At 28.3% G+C, this 22,019-nt stretch overlaps 3 protein-coding genes across 5 annotated transcripts; 1 reads left to right on the top strand and 2 right to left on the bottom strand.

Annotated features, from left to right (window-relative positions):
• Window positions 1–2,570: 2,570 nt before the first annotated feature.
• LOC136985120 (glutamate receptor ionotropic, kainate glr-3-like) lies at window positions 2,571–15,746 on the bottom strand. 3 transcript variants are annotated; one of them, XM_067282325.1, is made up of 12 exons: window positions 15,124–15,746; window positions 14,009–14,104; window positions 13,758–13,927; window positions 13,522–13,674; window positions 10,264–10,398; window positions 10,084–10,181; window positions 9,906–9,993; window positions 6,753–6,911; window positions 6,510–6,666; window positions 6,229–6,443; window positions 2,925–3,187; window positions 2,571–2,815 (listed from the first exon to the last, which is right to left on the bottom strand). In XM_067282325.1, the coding sequence occupies exons 1-12, from the start codon at window positions 15,173–15,175 to the stop codon at window positions 2,572–2,574; spliced, it is 1,830 nt and encodes a 609-aa protein (XP_067138426.1). In that variant the 5' UTR covers window positions 15,176–15,746; the 3' UTR covers window position 2,571. The 3 variants fall into 3 exon arrangements, with proteins under 3 accessions (XP_067138426.1, XP_067138425.1, XP_067138428.1); XM_067282324.1 differs by having other exon boundaries at window positions 13,758–14,104; XM_067282327.1 differs by lacking the exon at window positions 15,124–15,746 and adding an exon at window positions 15,006–15,085 and having other exon boundaries at window positions 13,758–14,104.
• A 108-nt stretch (window positions 15,747–15,854) lies between these two features.
• Window positions 15,855–16,666, bottom strand: LOC136985121 (ADP-ribosylation factor-like protein 4A). Its single transcript, XM_067282328.1, has one exon. It carries the CDS (start codon window positions 16,509–16,511, stop codon window positions 15,924–15,926), a length of 588 nt encoding a protein of 195 aa, XP_067138429.1. The 5' UTR covers window positions 16,512–16,666; the 3' UTR covers window positions 15,855–15,923.
• Window positions 16,667–19,879: 3,213 nt separating this feature from the next.
• On the top strand, window positions 19,880–21,565 carry LOC136985065 (meteorin-like protein). The gene is made up of 4 exons (XM_067282266.1): window positions 19,880–20,076; window positions 20,165–20,511; window positions 21,088–21,144; window positions 21,224–21,565. Exons 1-4 carry the CDS (start codon window positions 19,982–19,984, stop codon window positions 21,514–21,516), a joined length of 792 nt encoding a protein of 263 aa, XP_067138367.1. The 5' UTR covers window positions 19,880–19,981; the 3' UTR covers window positions 21,517–21,565.
• Window positions 21,566–22,019: the final 454 nt, after the last annotated feature.

The raw sequence follows: 22,019 nt of genomic DNA, 5'->3' as shown, positions 1-22,019 counted from the left end.
TGTGGGTGAAATTGTTTCAAAGAAGCTGAAAAGATCAAAGATCTTCAAAGAAGAAGCAATGAGGTTTATACTAAATTTGCATATTAGAAAAACAAAGTGTTTAGGGAGAATCACATAAAGAAACTAGTTATGATAAATGGACAAGAAATTCTGAATGTTGAAACAGTAAATGATTTCAACTCTATTTCTGTGAACTTTCATAACAGCAAAACCTCTTTGTTCAATGTTTTAATTTTGCAAGTGATTGCTTTTGTCATATGTGGTCTGATGTTATGCTGTAATATCACACCTAACCTGTTGACAAATATAGACAAGTTTCGTCTCTTCAAATACAAAACAGATCTTTTTTAAATACAAACTCTCTTTGGTGCAAGATCCATTTCTTGTAACGTGATTCAATCCAAAAAGAGTATTTTTCTTGTCAGTCAAAGATGAGCAAAAATTTATCTACTCTGACAAATTGATTTGAGCTCATGGAACATTCATTTTCTGAGGTTAGAAACTTTTCCAAGTGCCTGTAAATGTCAGTGCACAACAGTACAAGTTGCACTTTGCATCTAGAGTTTCTTAGTCTTGGCTTTTTTTTTTGTTCCTGGGACTCAAGACATCATTTTACTTTCCCAGCTGTTATGTATACATAACAACAGAAAAAAAATTTTGTGGATAGATGTGTGTGTGTGTGTGTGTGTGTGTGTTGGCATCTATTTTGTTTAATATCTTGGAATGAAATAAAGATTAAGAAATGAAATTTGGCATCTATTAACTATCAGTACAATCAAAAATTTGGTTGTACTGATAGTTAATTTGTGTATAAGAGGATGTGAGTAAATTCAACAAATCAATATTAATAATAATATCTTTCATATTTTTAGAAGTTTCCTTAAAAATTCAAGAAATTTTATGATGACATAAAGGTTGAATAAAGTAACAATTTAGTTTGTTCTTTAAAAAAGCATTACTTAGAATTATAATTTGTTTATTATTATTGTCATTATATTTAATATGATTTCAAGCAATATTGATGTATGTTTATTTGATATGACAGTAAATCTGAGGTTTTTAACTTCATCTATCAAATTTTGGTGTATATATATATTTGGTGTGTGTATGTTTATATACATACACTAGACAATTTAAAATTCAATCATCATGAAACTTGGAATATAGTCAAATCCAGTTTTGACATATTCTAATTCATATGTAATTTACCAATCTAGAGATGCCCTAGAAAACTGGTATGAAACAGCAGAAAAGCTTCTTTCAATCATATCAGAAAAGGAGAAATGCAGGATGCTTACTAAAATATGCCTGTTAATCCTTAAAATTAAAATATCTTGATAATATGCTTTGGCATAAATCTAAAGCAAATTTGTTAAGAGCATTGTTAAGCTCTTACAGATTTGATTAGATAAGTTATGATTTATTTTTATAATTTGTAATATTTCTTATATTTTTATTTGAAACAATAATTTGTAAGGTTTGATTAATGGATGATCAATTTTTTTGCTATTAATACTGTATATTATATAAAGGTTAAAATGCATGGAACATGCACAATAATTCTGAAATCCATTTATATATTTAGAATCACATTTTAATCATTACAAACACATTTGTTTATTTAAATGTTTTGATATTGTTAATCTAACATTAAATATACAGTAAAAATTCCATTAACTGGAGTACTAATGGAAAGAGAATTGAAAATCAAGAATAATAGAATTTACATTTACAGCACTATATTTTTATTTATTTAACAACACAGATTCAATAGAAAGTATTTTAATGTTTTTGCCATTATCTATTATATAATTAATTTAAAATATTTTACTCTAAGGGTACATTTTTCCACTTAGTTGGCCATACTTTTAACATGAGACAGAACTGAAATTGAAATAGGAAATAGAAGATAGTACATATTCTTCTTCTAATTATTAAATGTAGTTATTATGTAGTTTATAACCCATAATAACTACATTTTCTTATCCTGTAAGTTGTTGAAGATTCATATTAAGTAATTTATTAATTCTTATTTTTTAAAAACAATGTTGAATGTCAAATCTTGGTTGATCAAACCTCAGTTAATGCAGTTTCAACTGTATATTTGAATAAACAAATTTTAGATCTTATGTTAATTGTATTCAATAATATTATAATTCTAAAAGGATTGTATGTTATCATACTATTTAATATTGATAATGTACATAAATTATAAACTACATAATTACTAATCAGAATACAAATTTATATGTGCATAAATTAGTGTATACTTATATATTGTAAATAAATTTCATCATATATATTTATCTGATGTTTATTGTTTTATTATAAACAAATATTTTTAATTAAATGAAATGTGAAAGAAAACATAATTGTAAATTTTTAACTTAATAAAAAAATAATTTTCAATATCTATATGCTGTACTTATATAAACTGTATATCAGCAATTTCATAGATTTAATATACAAAATTGCTGGTGCAAAATCCACATACTATACATTTCACATCAACAGAACAGATTGATTATTAAATAATAAATAAAGCAAGCATTATATATATATACATATAATTCAAGTGTTACAAAAATATTTTAATTTTTTAAAATTACAGCATAATTCAATAATAAAAACAAGTAAAGCAAATACTTCTCCAATAATCAAAATTAAAATAACTGCTTGAATATCACATATCCTAATAACAATATGCTCTTCTCTCTTGTTTATTCCATCTGTAGGCAGACAAGTAGTATTAGAATTATCCCAATATTGTTCAGTAAGCCATTTTATTAATCCAAACTGATGCATTTGTATTATCCTATGATTAAAATGTTAATAGTTAAATGATTAAAACTGAAAATACACATCAAAACAAAAATTAGAACTGATGAGAAAAGCATATACGATGTAAAAAATGAATAAAGTACCTATGATTGAACTGTTCAAAAAACACGCTATTTTTTTGGAGTGCTAAAGCCCAATCTGATCTCTGAATGTAATCTTTACTAACGTAAATGTCACAAATATTTTCTTCTCTAGATATCTGTCTCATTTTTCTTTCCAAAACTGCTTTTTCTGCTATCCACACAATTGATGATTGACGAACCAATTCGATAACATTATCTGGAGTGGCATTGGCTGGGATTATTTCAAGCAAACTATCATCTATACCATTAAACAAACTGGAGTTCTATAATAAAAATATTTTTAAAATGTACATTTTACAATTTCATTTTACAATTACAATTTTAATATATATATTTAAATTTAAAAGTGCAGTATATAGTTACACTATAAACATATAAAATTAAAATAGATGTAATTTTTAGCATATTTTTCTTAAAATAAACAATTCAAAAAAGCATTTTCCTAAAAATAACATTTGCAGTCAATTTGTAATAATGGAATAAAATATTTCATCTATGTAGTTTGAACTATAAGCAATATACTGTTATGATGGTCACATGAGTGTACAATAGTCCATGAGAAGCAGTACACAAAAAAATAACAACAATTATTTTTTTTTTCATGTGATTAGCAATATACAGGATTCTTTTGGATTCCAACTCTTAATGTTATACAATATCCCAAGTGGGGCAAGGAATTGAGCGAATACAGAACAAAAGAATGCGCTTGTGACAAATAAGAAAAGACAGACTTGTAATCTTATGACTAACTTACACTAAATTATAAACTAAAAACGAAAGGAAGAATAGTAACAAGTTTTAGTATGATAGAGGAGGTTATAAGGAATACCTGGGTTCTCTGTTTGGTATTGACACTCTTCTGGTGGGAAACCACTTTAAATTGTTTCTCGCCAATCCTTTTCGAATCTCTTCGAAGATTCTCCTTATACAAGGGATGTTGTCTCTCTCTCTTTACGTTAGCAGGGTCCTTTCTCTTTCTGCAGGCCACCTTCGTCTCCCTTTGTCCTTTTAGACGATGAGCAGGAGCATAACTTTCGCATGTCTACCTTCACCGAGAGTCCATTATTACAAATTGACACCCAAGAATGAACCTTATCATCATTCTAGTAGCCTCAGGGCCTTCACTTCCCTTTGTTAACCTGGTTCGTGGAAAGGGTTACCCCACCCTTAGGAAGGAATGTTAGAAAACTCGAGAAAACAAAAGGAAGAACAAAGAAGAAAGAAAACTTAAAACTAAACTTATATCTAATATATACATTAATATGGCGTATTGCCACACTATCACAAATTAATTTTTGTCTGAATATTTAACTTCTTAATTAAAATGATATCAAAAATAAGAATTGCACTGTTTTAAAATAGAGATTGCTTTTAAAAAAACATAATTTTTGTTTTTATTCTCAATTATATTGTTACAAGTCAATATGTAATGAATTGTATCTTCAATGCATTTGATGGTTCAGAAGAATGATTTTTGTTATTTCCAAAACTTGTACCTTGTCTCCAGTGCTTAAGGAACAAATTTCAGTTATTCAACAAAAATTTAGACCTATATGAATTTAATGAAATCAGGTATTTTCATTAAAAACACAGATTAATCAAATTCTACATATCATAAATTTCTATCCTTTTTGATTGCCCTTTTCTATAAAAACAACTTTAAGAATTTATTTATATCCATATATTATATATGTTATCAATTTAGCCTTATTATATCAATTTGATATAATAAAGAGATCAATATTTGTGATGTTGACAATAAAGGAAGAAAAATAGAAGAAAGCAAGTTAGTTGATGGACACCATTTATTCTTGCTTCTTACTAGTCATTAAGAACTTACCTTCTAATCTAATTTCTTTGATTTTGTCAGAAATCACTTTATTGGCTCTAAATGTATTCTGTATCTCAATTTTAAATCTTAAATCATAATCAAAACATCTTAAGAAATTATAGACCCAAATGGATAATAGAGAGATAATACACATCTTGAACAATTTCTCTTATAATGTATTGGAGAAATTAAAATGTTTAAATGGAAAACCAAATTAATTTTTTTTAATATGTACAATCTTATGATAGTTTTTATAAATCTTTCAATGTGTTAAATTACATCAAAAATATCTTAAACATTGATTCAACCTTTCCCTTCTCATAGGAAAGGGGGAATATTGATTAATATGCAATAGATTTCTTTCATCTCATTCCTTTTCAAATCTTTTAAGTAATACTTGAAGGCCATTTCTATATTAACAAAACCTAAAAATTATATCATAAATCTGTAAGTTAATGAATTCCATTAAAGACAAAAAGAATCAATAAAAACTCATTCGTTTCTACTATCAATGATTAATATACTTAGAAATATAAAATGATATTTTATGTGAAACACTATTCAATAATGCTAATTTTCTACCTGGATCAATTTGATAAATTCAAGCTAAATCTGTAGGTTTTATAAAAATAACTAAATATGACAATCAAAATTAAGTGTTCATTAAGTCCAAAGAGGTCATTAAGTCTTATCTAATACAAAAAATATTTTTAATTAATTGTTTATGTAGACATTTATATAAAAGAATTATGGTAAATATTTTTAGTTTCATTCATTCAGAACAACTTTCTAATCATTTTGATTATTTGTTAAAACTTTTAACTTTACAGTTGTAGGATACAGTTAGCAGAATAATATAAAAATATGTTAAAAAAATAATATAGCATACTAAAAAGCAGTTGCTAATGCTGTTGCATTAACTACAAGGATGAAATAGCTCTATTGACAGCATGGCAGGTCCTATTAGATAAAACTATAAGTTAGAGCACAACATGCTTAGTGCGCAGGTCCATATTGACATCATCGGGTTGGGACAACGTTCCGGATCATATTTCTTCACAACTTTGAATCGAAGCACATTCCGTTAGGGAATTGTTAAGAACCGTTAAGGTTCGAAAACATTTGTAATTACTTTATTTAGTGTGATGATATGCACACCGGTAAAAGGCTTTTAGATACGTGAAACTTTGCTGTTGCAGTTATTTTTCATAAGAAGTTTTTTCCTATACAATTTCACAAGCATTATTTTTATATTTCTTTATTTTAAATGAATGAAATAATTTCATACTATGCTATTTTTTATTAATAAAAAGTTTTATATATTTTATATGAATAGTAAATTAAGAATTTACATTAATCTGAAATTGATTTTTTCATTTACTATAAAGAATTGAAAATTTACAATAATACAATTAGATGTGTTATTTAATATTTAATTTTTTAAAGTTGTAATCAAAAACTTGCAAATCTCACCGTAAAAGATAAGTAAGATCCTTCCTTTACACCAAACTTAAAATGAGGATATTTTTTTGCTACTTGAAACAAATTGTCAATCGGTAGCTCCGTTTTATAAGCACTTAATGAAGAAGTTAAATTTCCACTGTAAACTGCAGTGAAAATGACCACAGCCAACCACCAGATTCCAATAATCAATCGAACAGATTCGAAATTAGGCAATGTATTGCAACCTACAGATTAGTTAAAAAATTAAAAAATTATAATAAAAATATTGTAAAAGTATATTTAATATTTACTTTTTCCAACTAATGTTCTAAATGCATAATTAAGAGCATGGCCAGCAAGGTTTGCAATACACAAATTATCTTCATTTCTTATTTTTTGATTGATGAATAATGAAATAAATATTGTACCAGCAACAATAAAACTGGTAACTATTATGAAAATCCAAACCTGGAAAAGAATTTAAAATAGTATTTTGAAAACTAAAACTCATAATAAAATATAATGTTGCAATGTTAAAAATAAAATTTCAATACTTGATAAGAATATGTTTCAAATAATATCCAAGCTCGACTTAATGATTTCGGTGCTTTATATGCAAACGTGACATATTCGGGAAAAATGGGAAAAGTAAATTCAACAACTTCTGCTCTTTCTGGACTCCAAGATAAGTCAGCTGCTGCAATATCTGCCTTCTGAATTTTTGTAATAAAATCATTTATACATATAGAATATGATAAAATTAACAAATAACAAATATTATCATCTATAACAGTGTTTTTCAACCATTGGTCCGGTCCGTGAAAAAATTTGCTGGCCTGCAGCAAAATATTTGACCTTATTGACACTGGCACAGTTGATTACAAGTGACATTTAAACAGTAATCTAGAGTTACTATACATATTTTTTTATGTACAGTAATTCTAGATAAGCAGTATAATAAATAAGGATAATTCAGTCACATTAATTACTGTCCATGTAATATTACCCATAATTTTACCTGTCCACAAAGAGAAAAAGGTTGAGAAACACTGATCTATAATATATTAACATTCAGTATGGATGATGGTAGCTAGTTATATTCTTATTCAAACTTACGAAAAATACATCATCGTCATTTCTTGTTTTCTACCAATCTCAAATGATTAATAGAAATTTACATTGATTTGAATAGAAGATGAAATAAAATTGTGTTCCAATAAAATCTTTGTGATAGGTGGAAAACAGAAAATGACATCATTCTATTCCTCACAAGTCAAATATAGACATCTATAACATGATTTTTCATTAATATCTATATAAATATAAACAAATAGTTATCAATTTCTTACTTTTCAAAAATATCTATTATTAAATTTTATAATTTAATATCAATAGTTATGGAAAATCATTGCCTATAATATCTATTTTATAAGAAAAAAAATGACAATTTTTTAAACTAAATTTTCACATTTATTTCCTTATTACATTATCCTGTATTAAATACTGATAAATAAATAATATGTATATAAATAATTAAAAATATCCAATATTGCAATAGAAACATTACCATCATCAAATGAGTATAAACAATAATAAGACCAGAAAAAATATACAGAAGTTTGATTGAAAATATCATGCATGCATTATTCTATATTCATCTATTCCTAAAGACTGCTTCTCTAGAGTCTACTCTCTCATTATTATTATCATTACCAAGTACTTTAGTGTTCCTATAACACATCTTCAAGGACATTAATAATCAATATCAGAAATTAAATCAGTTATTAAATATCACATCTTCAGAAATATTACTCAGATTATAATGTATCTGTTAACACACATCCTCTTTTCATACAAATTGAATAGATGCATATGGAAGTGAAAATTTTATTTTTATATGAATTTTAATCAACAGTTTTGAAATGTAATGAAATGTTGTATTAGGATATTTTATTAATAGAAAAGCAGTTATAAATAACATCTATAATCTTTCTACTGAATATATTACACAAGTTTTATATTGTTATTGTTTCTAAATGCATGATGAACTTCTTGAAAAACACATTAATAAAGTTATTAAATTTTTTTTAAATGAAAATTTACATAAATTACCAAGTAGCAGAAAAAATTTACCTACGTCTCATACCACGAAAGTAGACTCAAATTACTAATATTCATTAAAAAATATTACTTGTTGTAGAAATATATCTGACAATTGTGTTTATATAACTATTTTTTATAAAATAATATAGTAAATTCTCAGAACTTGTCACAAATTTGACATCAAAATCTTTTATAAAAAGTTCAAAAACAAACATAAAATAAACAGTTCTAAATTAAATGTTTAGAGGTTTAATTTAGAACTGTTTATTTCATGAAAAATTTATTATTATTTTGAACTTTTACAGGAAATAACACAGTAGTAAATACAATAAGTTTCATAACCTGACTAATTACAAAACAGTTATATAAAAAAATAATGGTAATACCGAAAATTTAATTTAACCGAATACAAATAAAGTTTTTCGTTTAAGGATTATATGGGTACCTTTAAATAAATTTGTATTTAATATATTAAATCTACCTAAATATATATATATATAACACATCTCTTGTAGCAATTGCTTCCATGTATTAGATCAAAGTTTTAATAAAAAATTTATCAGTTAAATGTTCTACAAATCAAATTTTCTGCATAAATAAATATTTCATTATTTATATATCTATATGTATATATATTTTTTAAGATGGATATAATGCAATTCATCCATACTGCTATAAGAAATAGAATATTTAATATAGTAAATAAATAATAAACAGTTTCTTTACTTTAAAATTAGTTTGTTTAATGAAACAAAACAGAAACCAAATTTAGTCAAACATTTTAAGCTTTAATAATCCTTCACTTGAGCTGAAATAGCTTTATATAAAATCAAGCAGAATTTTCTATTTGAATTTTATCCGTGAAGAGAGTTTATTAAACTAATAACGTTTCAAATAAATTTCAGTTTCTTTTCTTTCACTCTAATGAAATAACATAAGATTAAAATAATATTTTTTAAAAGACAATATTTAACAAATATTTCCTTTAAAATCTTTAAATGTTATTAAGAAAATGGAAGATTTTAATTATAAAATAAATTATTTTAATGTTTACACTTTGTGTGTAGCCATAAATTCGTATAAATGCGATCTTAATGTTTTTTTAATTTATTTCAAAACCTAATGGAGAATTATAATTATAATGCTTAGTTACCATCTAAATTTTATAATTTGGAAAATTAAGAAAATATTTCTTTTTAAATTAATGTTACATAAATCACCAATGAGAAAACTAGTAGTTCTTAAAAATTATTGGTTAATGTAACCCTTGGTGCCAAGATGGCGGCTTGTCTCTGATTCCAGCAAGGAAACAGTGGGACGCACGTTCTAACCTAACCTAACCTAACCTAACTATTCTAATAATTTGGTTGCTAATAATTATGGTAATTTATTAGAATAGGTTAGGTTAGGTTAGAACGTGCGTCCCACTGTTTCCTTGCTGGAATCTGAGATGAGCCACCATCTTGGCACCAAGGGTTACATTAACCAAATTATTTAAATAATAAATTATCTTAATTAAGTAGAAAATTTATTGCCACTACAGAAAAGTAAATTTAAATTATGCAATAATTTTATTAATTAAAATGCAAAATTAAATTTATTACGTCATTTATGAGTTTTCCGATCATTCCATTCCATTTTCCATTTTTTTCTATTCCATAAATTTTATCTTTTTGATCTTCAACAACATAACTAGAAATAGCAATCATATTACACTTCTAAAATATCGGTAATACAGTTTATATTATATATAAATAAAAATAGGCATTTTTTTTGTATTACCTAAAATTTAAATTATCTGCAAGAATATTTATAACATCAAAAACATATCCAGACCATCTGGAAGCATCTTTAGACGGGATATGTCGAACTGGAAAACTCTAAAAAGTTGTATTGCTTCTTAGATAAATTAGATACTTAATAAATTTAGTGTTTAATAAAAATCATTTTTAAAAAACTTACACCCAAAGAAACAATTCTCAATATCCTATTACGAAAATTGTAAAAAAGTAGAGGGAAAATACAATTAGAAACACATTGAAAATAATAGCTGCCATTACCAGGCGAATTTAAAGTTAAAACTGAAAATGCATTTGCCTAAAATACAAAAAATTGATATACACAAATTATATAAACTTAAATTAACTTTATCATCAAAATTTTTTATAATAAGATTAAGCTAAAAAATCTCATAAAAAATTAAATATCTAAACAATAATTCAACTTTTTTTTTAGGTGTAATTTCTTTATATTTATTTTATATAAAATAAATTTGAAAAATCATATAATCATAGAAAATAAAACATAAATTGCAGCATATTTTTTAATTTTAGCTATAAAAAGATTCTTGCACCCTATATTTTTTTGCGAAAGCATACTGATCTATAGTTTTCTTAGCATGTATTTTGTTCTAATAAAACTAACACTTTCTTATGGCTTTTTAATAGCGCACAATTATATTTCAAATAAAACAAAAGTAAAATTGCACTGAAATTCTTTTTGCTAAATTTTAGTTATAACCACAATAGTAACAACTCATTCGTATTCTCCTAGAACAGTGTTCCGCAACCTTTTTCTACTTGCGGCACACCCGTGACTCAACATGGCACACCAAAATGTTATTCCCCTCAAAAACGTATGATTTGATACTATTAATAGAATTACGTAATGCCACTAACGTATTGTTATTACTATAGAGACATCAACATCTGTGAGAAAATTTATTTTATTTTTAATTTCTTAGAATACATAAAAATGTGTGACTTGTAATAAAGAATAAACAAACATCATCTTATTTCGTCAGTGATGCAGCAGAGAATGAAATAAAGCATAAGAAACACGGCAACTGTGATAAAAAAATAAATAAAACTTAACAATTAATAGAATATGTAAAAGTTCACGTTCGCCTTGTGACGGCACACCGGTCGCGGAACACTGTCCTAGAAAGTGTCTCGTGCTCCAAACAGTTTATGAACTACCACATTAAATGCATATATAATTTATATATATTACATTACTTCAATAAAATTTACTGTTATTGTAAAAATTAATAATATTTTCATGTCATTACAAAAACAATTCTCCAATTTTTAAAATAATATTAAACAGATTACTTTGTTGGTGAAAAATTATAAATGAAACAGATATTAAACATTTTAAGATGTAAATATGTGTTCATCTCTAAAAGTTATTCAAATACAATACAACATTGTGCACGTAATTAAAATATTTTTATTGAAATTTCTAATTTTGACGGTTAAAATTCATTCTACGTTTAAATTAATCTGTAGATAAATCCTTAGAGCTTAATATTTAATTATTATTGTGTTATCTGTGAATTCTCTCTAATAAGGCAACTTATTACTTAAATATTTCATTATTACCTATCATTAATACAGTGAATCAGTTACATTCTGATTCACATATAATAAAACCTACAATACAAATGGCTGGTGATTTTATTTCATGTTATTTATAAATGTTTAGAATACTTTAATCTGAAAAAAGAAAATTTTAAAAACTTAAACATTGATTATTAATATGCAAAATACTTAATAATAATAATAATAATAATATAAACATTAACAAATTTAAAATTCATTTTTTTAATAACTTGAAATAAGTATAATTTAATGTAAATATTATTTTTAATTTAATTAAAAGATATTTCATATATTTCTTTTTGTTTCCATTTTAGTTAATGTTTTTATATTTGTTTACATTATTTAAAAATTATATTTTCTAGTAATAGCTACAAATACAGCAAATTATTTCTTTTTTAATCTCGAGAATGTAGTTCGATAGATGAAAGTCGAGACCAGATATAAAAACGTTATGGGCAGAAAGTCCCGATAAACTATATACAAACTAACAATCTAGACAAGAAGTCATGTAATTTCAGTTCAAAAATTTTTTCCCGAAAGGTGTTAGATGAAGAGCACAACTCTATTGTTAAAGGAAAAGCATGATGTACAGGGACAAGCCACTACTAATTTGAGGTGGAGAGCATATATTTTAAATTAAATAGATTAAAAATTGCAGCCTAGCATTGTGACAATGTCACAATAAATAATTGCTTGTTATTAATAAACTTATCATGAGACTCTCCCACTTGCTTCACTGATTCATTCAAAAATTTCATGAACATCTAGCAAAAATTTATTGGCAAAAACTAATGTTTTCAAGTATTTTTAGTAGTCATCCTCAAGTTGGAATAAATATAGAATATTTAGCTAAGTAAAATTAGAATATTTTTCTGGATTTTTGATATTTTGTGTCTATATTTAAGTATCTAGTTATATACTGTATTTTCCGGCGTATAAGACGACCCCCGACTTTTACAGTCAAAATATAGAATTTGGGATATACTTGCTCTATAAGATGACACCCGGCGTATAAGACGACTCCCAACTTTTGAGATGATTTTCCTGGGTTAAAAAGTCATCTTATACGCCGGAAAATATGGTATGTTAATTTAAATTTTATGACAGTTCATCAATTCACAGTGGCAGGATCAATTCCTAGTGCCACCACTTCTATTGTTTTTGTTTTTTTTTTTTTTCATTTATTTATTTTAGGACAGAGAAAAGTGTTTGATGATTTTAAGCTAAGTATTTTATATTTTATTATATATATATATTAATTTTAATATTATCTTAATGCATAAATATGGAAAGCTCACTTTTTTTTATGATTATAAGAATATATTCTTATAGAATAGCCTACACTTTCTTCACTTTTTTAACAGATTATAAGCTTCACTTTTCTTCAAACAGATTAATCAAAATAAATAAAAAAGAAAGCAATAGTCAATGAATATCTTGAAATACTTTTATACATCTAAATTAGTTATAAGTTGTACTATAATGGTTGGTAAATAATTTTTGTCTGTCTATGAAATTAATAAGCTAATAAAAAGAAAAAAAAAGTCTGTTTTAATGGCATTTACCCTAATAAGTTTTTCTCAAGCACTTTTGGACAACCAAGCCCATTGTCAAGAGACATACATTGGAGTTGTTTCTCACTATTAATAATTCAAGTATTAAGCATCTCATTATTAATAAGCTAAGATAACTTTTCATTGGATACTCAATTATTGAAACTCATAGTTCTGATCATAAACAAAATTTTATAAATAAGTATTGTTTCATGCTTAAAAACATACATTTAATTAATTAAAATATTATTATTTATTAGTACTTCACAAACAATATAACTTACATCACATTTAATGCTATTTTGATTGTTCTTATTCAAAATAGCAACTCTGTCTCCTTCAGAAAATAACTGAATTAAATTTGAAAAATGGAAATCAGAAGTTTTATTGCTAAAAAAAATCCATTTTCTTTTAGTGCCAAAAAGTTTTAGTTGATTCTATATTAAAAATAATAATAATAATAATTTATTATTAAAATACAATTCTGTAGTCATGTTAAAAACAATATACTTTTCTAAACTTTTAAAATATAAATACTCCAGTTCATTTGAGTGTTGTTTGCAGAAAGTAAAACGTAGCCTTGTTTGTAGTTTCGAATGTGTTCCCATCGATAATTAACTATATTATCCTCCTTAATAATAGTTGTTTTTATACCAGAGACGTGCAACTTTTTTATTAATAAACTAGTAGCTGAAAAGAAAGAAAAATTATAAAACATATTGTGTTTAAGAAAATAATTATATGTATATATATAGTCTATATTTATCTTGCCCTCTTCAAAACTGTAAACAATCGCAATATCATTCCATCCTGTTTGTTTTATTAAATTATATAGGATAGCCACACAATCTTCTGTAGTTATATCTTCTGAAAATAAAATTTATTTAGTATTAATTCATGATTCTTACAACACACACACACACACACAGTTAAGGAAGTTGCAATTTCTAAAATAAAAATCTGCTGAACTGTACCATATATTCTAAACAATACTATATACTACAAACAATAGGGTTGTTTGAAAGTTCAATTTACCCCCTTGAACTTGAAAATTAGCATTGGTATTAAAATAATATATATATTTTTTTCAATTAGGAAATTAGGATTTTATAATAAATAGAACAGTCTAGCATGACTTTAGTATATTTTAAGTTATATTTAAACCAAATAATGATCCTGTGTAGACAATGACAAACTAAAGAAGCTGGTGTTACAAAACAGAAGTGAATGTTAACGATTCTAATTTAAACTTTTTCCCATTTAAAAACGGTTCTATAAAGTTTGTCATAAAATTAATTGTTCGCGTGTATATCTCTGCTTATATTTTCGCATCTCGCCGTCTAGACGAAAATTATTAAATACGTAATTTTTCTTAGTATGAACGATGAGAATATAAAACGGACTATTATCGTTAAAAAAATTATATTATTTCATCCGTATGTATCAGGCATTACAATCAAAGCACAATAACCTCTTTTAATTTTAAAGATTAAGGCTGGATATTTTGGCGCTACCTAGTCTAATTAAATTACAAATAAGCATTTGAAACGTAATTAAGAGTTCACACGTTGAAATTAGATTCGAAATACACGTCAACGGGAGCAACTGAAAATAAATATCGGATATGTTTAGATACTTTTGATAATCCGAAAACAATACCACACGACTGTTTAGAATCTAAACAGCGCGTAAAAACAATCAATTATTCTAATGTCATTACACTGCCATTCATTATGCAGATGGCTATCATTTATCATAACGTGTTTACCTAGCACCAAGGATACTTTGATAGGATTTTTCCTAAAATGGTTTTACAGTAAACGTGTTGTTCTATCGGATCTCACCGAATAACACGGCCTGCAGCACATATAAAGTTAAATAAATACCTGATTTACTAAAAAATATACAGGCGACAAAAACTAGGAAGATCTTGTACATCTTATCAACAGAATACCTTATGAACTGAAGGGGGGAAAAATTGTCTACGAGTCTTTTCGATTGTTAATTTTTTTTTTTTTTCGGAATTGGAATTAATTATCGATCAAGGAAATTCTATCGACATGTTATTAAATTTTTCATTGTTATACGTGAGAAAACAACAGCCGAAGAGGAGGAGCGAAAGCAGTCTCAAAATTATCGATTTTCTAGTCATTTTCCGATGCGTGAAAATGATGAGAATTACATTTTCTGGTTTATGTATACGTCCCTATAGCGATTTAAGAGGTGAAAACAAGGTTGACCCGACCCTGTATCACTATCTCAGCCTCTCTCGCCTTAGAGCAAGTCGAGTTTGACCCGTGTTTTAACACAGTTCAGCTGCTATTGACAAAAGGCTGTCGTAATAACCTAAAACACAAGCTTCCCGTTTCATAATAGTGACTTTAAAACGCTTGTTTACATACGTATGCAAACCGAATCGTGACGTAAAAGTGCAAAGTTTTTGATATTATAAGGAAGAGACCATTATACCTATCCAGGTGAAAATGCCTTTCACCTTAAGAGGTGCAATGGTATCTCCCGAGTTGCTAGTGATTACAGGGGAGTTTAATGCCTTAGGGTATTAAAAACATCATCGGACGTAGGCAGGCCGGCTTAACCAACTAAAAATAATATCAAATTTTTAACTGATTTAAATAGAATTTTATTCACAATATTTACAAATTACAGGTGGGATGATAATAATAAGCTACCTTTTCTTTTTAGCTAATTTTGCTAATCTCTTGCGTTTGATGATCATCTCGTAGAGGACTTCGAGTCCTTCTTGTAGTCCCTCTCCGATAATGGCACAGGTGGGTTGAACGTGCCATAAACAATTCCCACCCAATTCCTGTAAACCTAATATTTTTTCCACTTCTTCGGCGCTTTTAGCGTCTGGCAAGTCTTGTTTGTTAGCCAGTACCAAGATGGGAACGGAAATATTTTCCGGGTGTTTAGCAGTTCTCAACAGTTCCATCCTGGCTTCGTCCATTCGTTCGACGTCGACACTGTCCACCACAAATACTATCCCGTCCGTACCACGTGTGTAGGATTTCCATAATGGTCGAACCTTCTCCTGTCCTCCTACGTCCCAAATGGTGAAACTCACGCCTTTGATCTTTCCGACCGTGCCCTTAACACGCTCGCAGTTGAAACCTATGGTGGGTACCGTGTTGACGTACTGGTCGAACTTTAGGCGATACAGTGCAGTAGTCTTTCCAGCCGAATCTAGACCCAACATGGCCACGTGTAGCGGCGTTTCTAATAGCGAACCTCCGCGACTCCAAGTCGCACCCATTTGATATTAAACTACAACAATCCTGAATAGTATAAATGATGGCAAACATGAAAAATAATAATAACAACTCTGAAAACCTCGCTTCACCTGACGCTCACTGCACCACTTCATACTGCTGCAGTCAACACTAGCATCCGTGTGATGTCACTATGGAAAGGGGCTCTAGAAGATCGCCTACTCCGCGCGCGCGCATCTACCGATTTTTCCTCTTTCGTTCTCGTTTCCGAATTGCCGAAAAAAAGGGAAAAATTCAAATAAAGCAATTTATGTCAACGTAATGGCAAGTTCCCTAATTTTTTTTAACGTATAATTTAGGATCTCGTATTTTTTTCCATTTTTTTTTCTTAATTACCTATCTTAAGTACTTAACCTATTTTTACCCCAATGTATATTTATATACAATAGTTTATAGTATTTAAGAAAGCGTTACCGCAATACTAAGAATCGGATGAAATAAGACGCCCTGTCCCAGGGCTAAATTTGTCACAATTCTTTGTATAACGCACAAAGTTACCTCTATTAGAGGACTCTTTTAGTGTTTTTTTTTCTCCTCTCCCTAACTTTAATAAAAGATTCCCCGATTTTCTTTTGTTAAGGTTAAAAACCTTGAAAATAGAAGCACTCGATTAAGCCCTATTAAACAATATATTAAAGGAATTTTCCCTTTAAGTTGGGACATTTAAGGAACTCTTATTAAATTAAATGTATTTTAAATTCTCCGAATTAAATGTCTATTAGAATTATAATAAATAAATATTCTAATTTTATGAAGACCGATAAATTACTTTGATAATTTCATTAGAAACATAGTAATAACTTTAGGAAATTTTTAAATTTTTAATTAAAAGAAAATATATTATAATTATTATTTTAATTATTTTGAACTAATTTAATTTAAATTAAAAATAGATTGATTTTTATTTGAAGCGTAATAAAATATTTCAAATTATTATTATTATTATTATTTTTTGTTTCCATGGAAACAAAATGTGTTATTATTGACAATTTATATTTTCAAATAAATGATTTTTTTACAAAGAAAAAATTCTGTCTAAAACGATGCTATTTTTTAACTCTTACGAATCGAATCAAATTATTTTAAAGTTAACAGACGTATCCTGCTTTAAAAATGAATTTTATCGATTAATTTTAACTGGAAACGTCACTTAGAAATATAATGGCAGCTCCATCTAGTATCGAGATAAGGAGATTTTTTTTCGATTAATTTTACATAAAAGATAGTAGCAAATATTTATTTAACCTAAATAAAATAAACGAAAACGGTACAGTTCGATGCGGTGTGAAGTTAAACTTGTAAAAACGACGAATTTTAGATACTATTTATCACATTTACTTAGGTTTTCACCGCGCGCCATCTATCTCGGAAACGAGAAACTACTCCCGTTTTCGAAGTAAATATAACGATAAATAAACCTAGAACGAAGATTAATTCCCTAAACTTTCAATTATTATGTAGAATTACTTAACTCATTTAATAAAAATAAAAAGTGACGCAAATTTAAAGAAAAATTGAAAGTAAGGTTTAAGTATAAGTTCCGAATAGGCTATGTCGGCTGGGAGTGGTGGCGTGCTCCTGTAATCCAGCTACTCGGAGGCCGGGACTAGTGGACGGCTTGAGGTGGGGAGTACACCTGCATGTTGTACTATGTCGATCGGATGTCCGCACTAAGGACGACGTCGATATGGTGGCCGAATGGGGAACCAAGGGCCACCAGGTTGTCTAAGGAGGAGCGAATCGGCCCAGGGCGGAAACGCAGCAGGCAAAAGCTCCCACGTCGTACAGTAGTGGGATAGCATCTGTGAATAGGCAGGATGTGGGCGCCCTTCCGATAGAGTCGGACCTAGTTCCTTTTTTTTTTCTTTCCTCTCTTGTTTGTTTTACATTCATCCACCACAATGGGCTAAGCAGTTTTACGTAACGCTTATGCCCTTGATGGCTACCTAATTCTTTTGTGATAACGTCGAATACGAATACAAAATCCCGAGATAGACGTTATCTTTTTGGCCTTTAAACCGTGCGGAAGATTTAATACGCTTTCTTTTTCTTTTGAAAAGTTCCTCCCGAAGTAGATTAGGTGTTTTTTCGATAGCGATAAAGTCACGTGTTCGGCTTGACAGATAAAGTTAAAGCTTCCACGTAAAAGTTGTTTAGGTTTTTAAAACTCACTCCTGTGCAGTTCCTTGTCTACTTTCGAACTCAGTCACTTCTCTCTTCATTAACTTTACCGTCCTTCCACTCTCCTTCAACTTTTGTCCCTCTCCCGTTTTTCCCTCTTTTTCTCCCTTCGTTTAGCTACCTTCTCCCTTTTTACAACCTCTTGTCTATCCTTGTTTATTACTATTACGACTGTTTGTAAAGAGATTGGATACGGGCCGACAAGACCGCAGTGGGGGAGGAGAATAAGTCCAATGTCACTACACTACTGTTTTGGGGATTATTTCAGAATTAACAACAACAACAACAAAAAATTATTTCTTTCAATTTAAATTAGCGTTTTATAAATAATCAGTCAACCTCCGAATAGCGGACACCGTCGGGACCGAGAAGTTTGTCCGCTATTTAGAAGTAAGTTGTAAATGCAAATAAATGTCCGTTAAGTAGAGGTATCAACTCTCGGGAGTGTCCGTTAATGGAGTTTGCACTGTATATATATAATGTTGTGGGTGGGTGTGTGTGTGTGTGTGTGTGTGATGTGTTTAAAATAAACATTCGACGTTGTTTATTTATTGATGGAGCTAAGCATTCAGAATAGCATTTTCAATTCTTTCGTTTTATATCCGTAGTTTCTTGCTGTAAAATTAAAAATGTATATAATATTATTAATATTTTACAGCAAGAAACAACGGAGATAAAACGAAAGAGTGGAAAAAGCTATTCTAAATTCTTCACTTCATCAATAAATAAATGACGTAGAATGTTTATTTTAAACACGACACCTCTTCTTCAGACACTTAACGACCGAAAACACTAGCCTATCCAGAAACATAATTGAAAATATTCCTTTATGCTATATAATTTTCCAGACGAATGAACTAATCGCTATTATTTCTGATAATTTCGTTTTTTTATTGCGGTAGCTGTACATTTTGGTGATGTTCAATAGACTAGTACAGAGGTGGGTCCGGTAGAACGAAAGGGGTTATTCGAGGTGAAATTAAAAATATTAAATCGACGGGGCAAAAATTATTACAATGGCGAAGATAAAAATGTAATTTAACTACTAATCTCGCGTTTCAATCGTTAAAGGAGCGAGTGAAATAATTTTATGCAAATGTAAATGATCGATAATCACTCCCCAACCTCCGCAACACAGTTAATTCTTCAACGAGTGTCGTTTCTGGTGACGTCACGCCGGCTGAACGTCCCCCCCGATGACATCATAACTTTGGTGACATAACCGAAAATGTCTCCCAGTGCCAATTTCGCGGTAACTGAGTTAACATTCTAAATGTTGTTAACGAAACTAATTATAATTTTACTAATTTTTTCTGTTTCGTGCCAAAAAGTAATAATTCCTAGCGATTCTTGCGATTGGATTGGAAGGTGAATAATAATATTTCTGCGTTTTATTATTATTATTATTATTATTTTTATTTCGAGTAACAAGTTCTGCTTTTTTTTTTTATTCTAGCGGATCGGGATATCGCTACGTAAAGGTCATTCACTTGCGATGCCAACAGGGATATGTCAAATGGAAATATCCGGTTGGAGCTCTACGTTTAATATTTACGGGTCCCCCAAATTTCCCTAAATTTAGACAGTGCCTGTCAATATCCCCAAAGAGTTGGGGGATTATTTATTCGGAATTCCGTTCTGCTCTTCACGTGATATACAGTCCTAAAGATGGACTTCATCCGGATCGATGGAGATGCTTTGATTCCCAAAATAGTCGAACGGTGATTATTATTGAACGCTTATCACCCGGAAAAAATTTCGAATTTCGTTACGATCTTCAACCTTTGTCAGGTTATGATTTAGGTATGAATTATTATAACGACAAGCAATTAATTATACGCAAACTATTTTCACGTTTGAATAATTTTTTCTTGACTAATGACACTTAAAAAAAAAGTTTATTTTCAATGTTTTCTTTTTAGAGCTGCAGTAATTTATTTACAGACATTTCCCTAACTTAAAAAATCAATTTTTAGATTTCAATCGAAATGGGAAAAAATCGAGAGAATAGAAATTTCCCTAATATTAGAAATAAATAATACATTTTCCCCTTCAAATCTCCCATCAAAGAAATTAGAGGGGGGTAATAATTTCCTTACATTTCCAATTTTAGAGTATTTTAAGAGGTAATTTTAGAAATATTTTAATTATAAATTATCTGAGTATTTAACACGAGAAAATGTCCTTAAATTTCTAATATAATCGATAATAAATAGAAAAATTTTCCTAAAAATTATTGCCAACGTGAGAATTTTTAACAAATTCTAATTTTAGAACAATCGAAAGTAAAATTTTGACCTCTCTCTCTCTCTCTCTCGATAAAAATAATTTATATTTATTTATTCATAATATATTTATTTTCAATTACGAAATTAACAGAATGTCGCCGTTGCGTGCGTACGGAATTATTAAATCATTATTGCACTAGTGATTTTGGTAAGTAGAAAACTATTTATATAAGTCTAATATGTAGGATATATTCTCCCCTATTGAAAAATTCGATTTATATTTTTAGTAATCGGAGGGAATTTAACCGGTTTCCACGAAAACCAAGAAACGCAAAGGACTAAATTAACGATTGGCGTCATTAAATTGCATCGATCGATCGATCGCGATCGATTTAAAGATTACGTATTCCTTTATCGATCGTATAACTGTGCCATACCGGATTTTGGAGAGTATATTTTTATGGGAAGAATGGTTTTAGGAATTCCTGTGGTTCTCTGTATGAAAAGGCTTTCACAATGGACGAGAATTAAACAGAACGCTTTACTTACTTCCAATTCTCCTTGTAAACTGGATTCGTGATGGTAAATTCTGTAATTGGTTTATAACTTAATAAATTTTTTTTTTAATACGTGGTACGAAAACGAATCAATTGCTGAAGTAGAAAAGTGTATCTTGGCGATGGGACGACAGAAAACTGAATTTCTATAAAATAAGATTATGTTTTTAAAATGTTTTTCTGTAAACAGTAGATTTAATACGATAAGATAATAAGATTAACTTTAATACGATAAGATTATCGTATTAAAGCCAGACAGAACACGTAATATACATGAAAACTTATAGAGAAATTCTTGGCAGTGTGTGTAAAATAAAAAAGGATTAACTTAATATTAACAGGAAAAATAGGCCCGTATCTAGATATTAAATGGCAATAACACAAACCGTTTTCCTTAATCACGATTAATGTGTATAGAATATATTATAGATAGTAAAATAAGAAATAAAAACATATAGATTAGGTGGCACGTATCACTTAGCCCGTACTGATAACAATAACCAAGTGATAACATTACGCGTTGAAA

The sequence above is a fragment of the Centruroides vittatus genome, unplaced genomic scaffold, assembly GCF_030686945.1.
Source record: "Centruroides vittatus isolate TY-2023 unplaced genomic scaffold, ASM3068694v2 contig_950, whole genome shotgun sequence".
In the NCBI taxonomy this organism is placed as follows: domain Eukaryota; kingdom Metazoa; phylum Arthropoda; class Arachnida; order Scorpiones; family Buthidae; genus Centruroides; species Centruroides vittatus.
The sequence above is the reverse complement of the archived record's forward strand: the minus strand, read 5'-3'. Positions and strand labels throughout refer to the sequence as shown.

What these genes read in the sequence shown, in the direction of transcription:
- LOC136985120 (XM_067282324.1), bottom strand. Translation starts at nt 15,175, where the DNA reads ATGTACAAGATCTTCCTAGTTTTTGTCGCCTGTATATTTTTTAGTAAA. An exon ending in AAAATAGCATTAAATGTGAT is followed by an intron (nt 10,399 to 13,521) that starts GTAAGTTATATT and finishes TTTGTATTTTAG; the next exon opens with GCAAATGCATTTTCAGTTTT. An exon ending in TTTGAACAGTTCAATCATAG is followed by an intron (nt 2,816 to 2,924) that starts GTACTTTATTCA and finishes TTTTAATCATAG; the next exon opens with GATAATACAAATGCATCAGT.
- LOC136985121 (XM_067282328.1), bottom strand. Translation starts at nt 16,511, where the DNA reads ATGGGTGCGACTTGGAGTCGCGGAGGTTCGCTATTAGAAACGCCGCTA.
- LOC136985065 (XM_067282266.1), top strand. Translation starts at nt 19,982, where the DNA reads ATGTTGTTAACGAAACTAATTATAATTTTACTAATTTTTTCTGTTTCG. An exon ending in TCTTGCGATTGGATTGGAAG is followed by an intron (nt 20,077 to 20,164) that starts GTGAATAATAAT and finishes TTTTTATTCTAG; the next exon opens with CGGATCGGGATATCGCTACG. An exon ending in TTATTGCACTAGTGATTTTG is followed by an intron (nt 21,145 to 21,223) that starts GTAAGTAGAAAA and finishes TTATATTTTTAG; the next exon opens with TAATCGGAGGGAATTTAACC.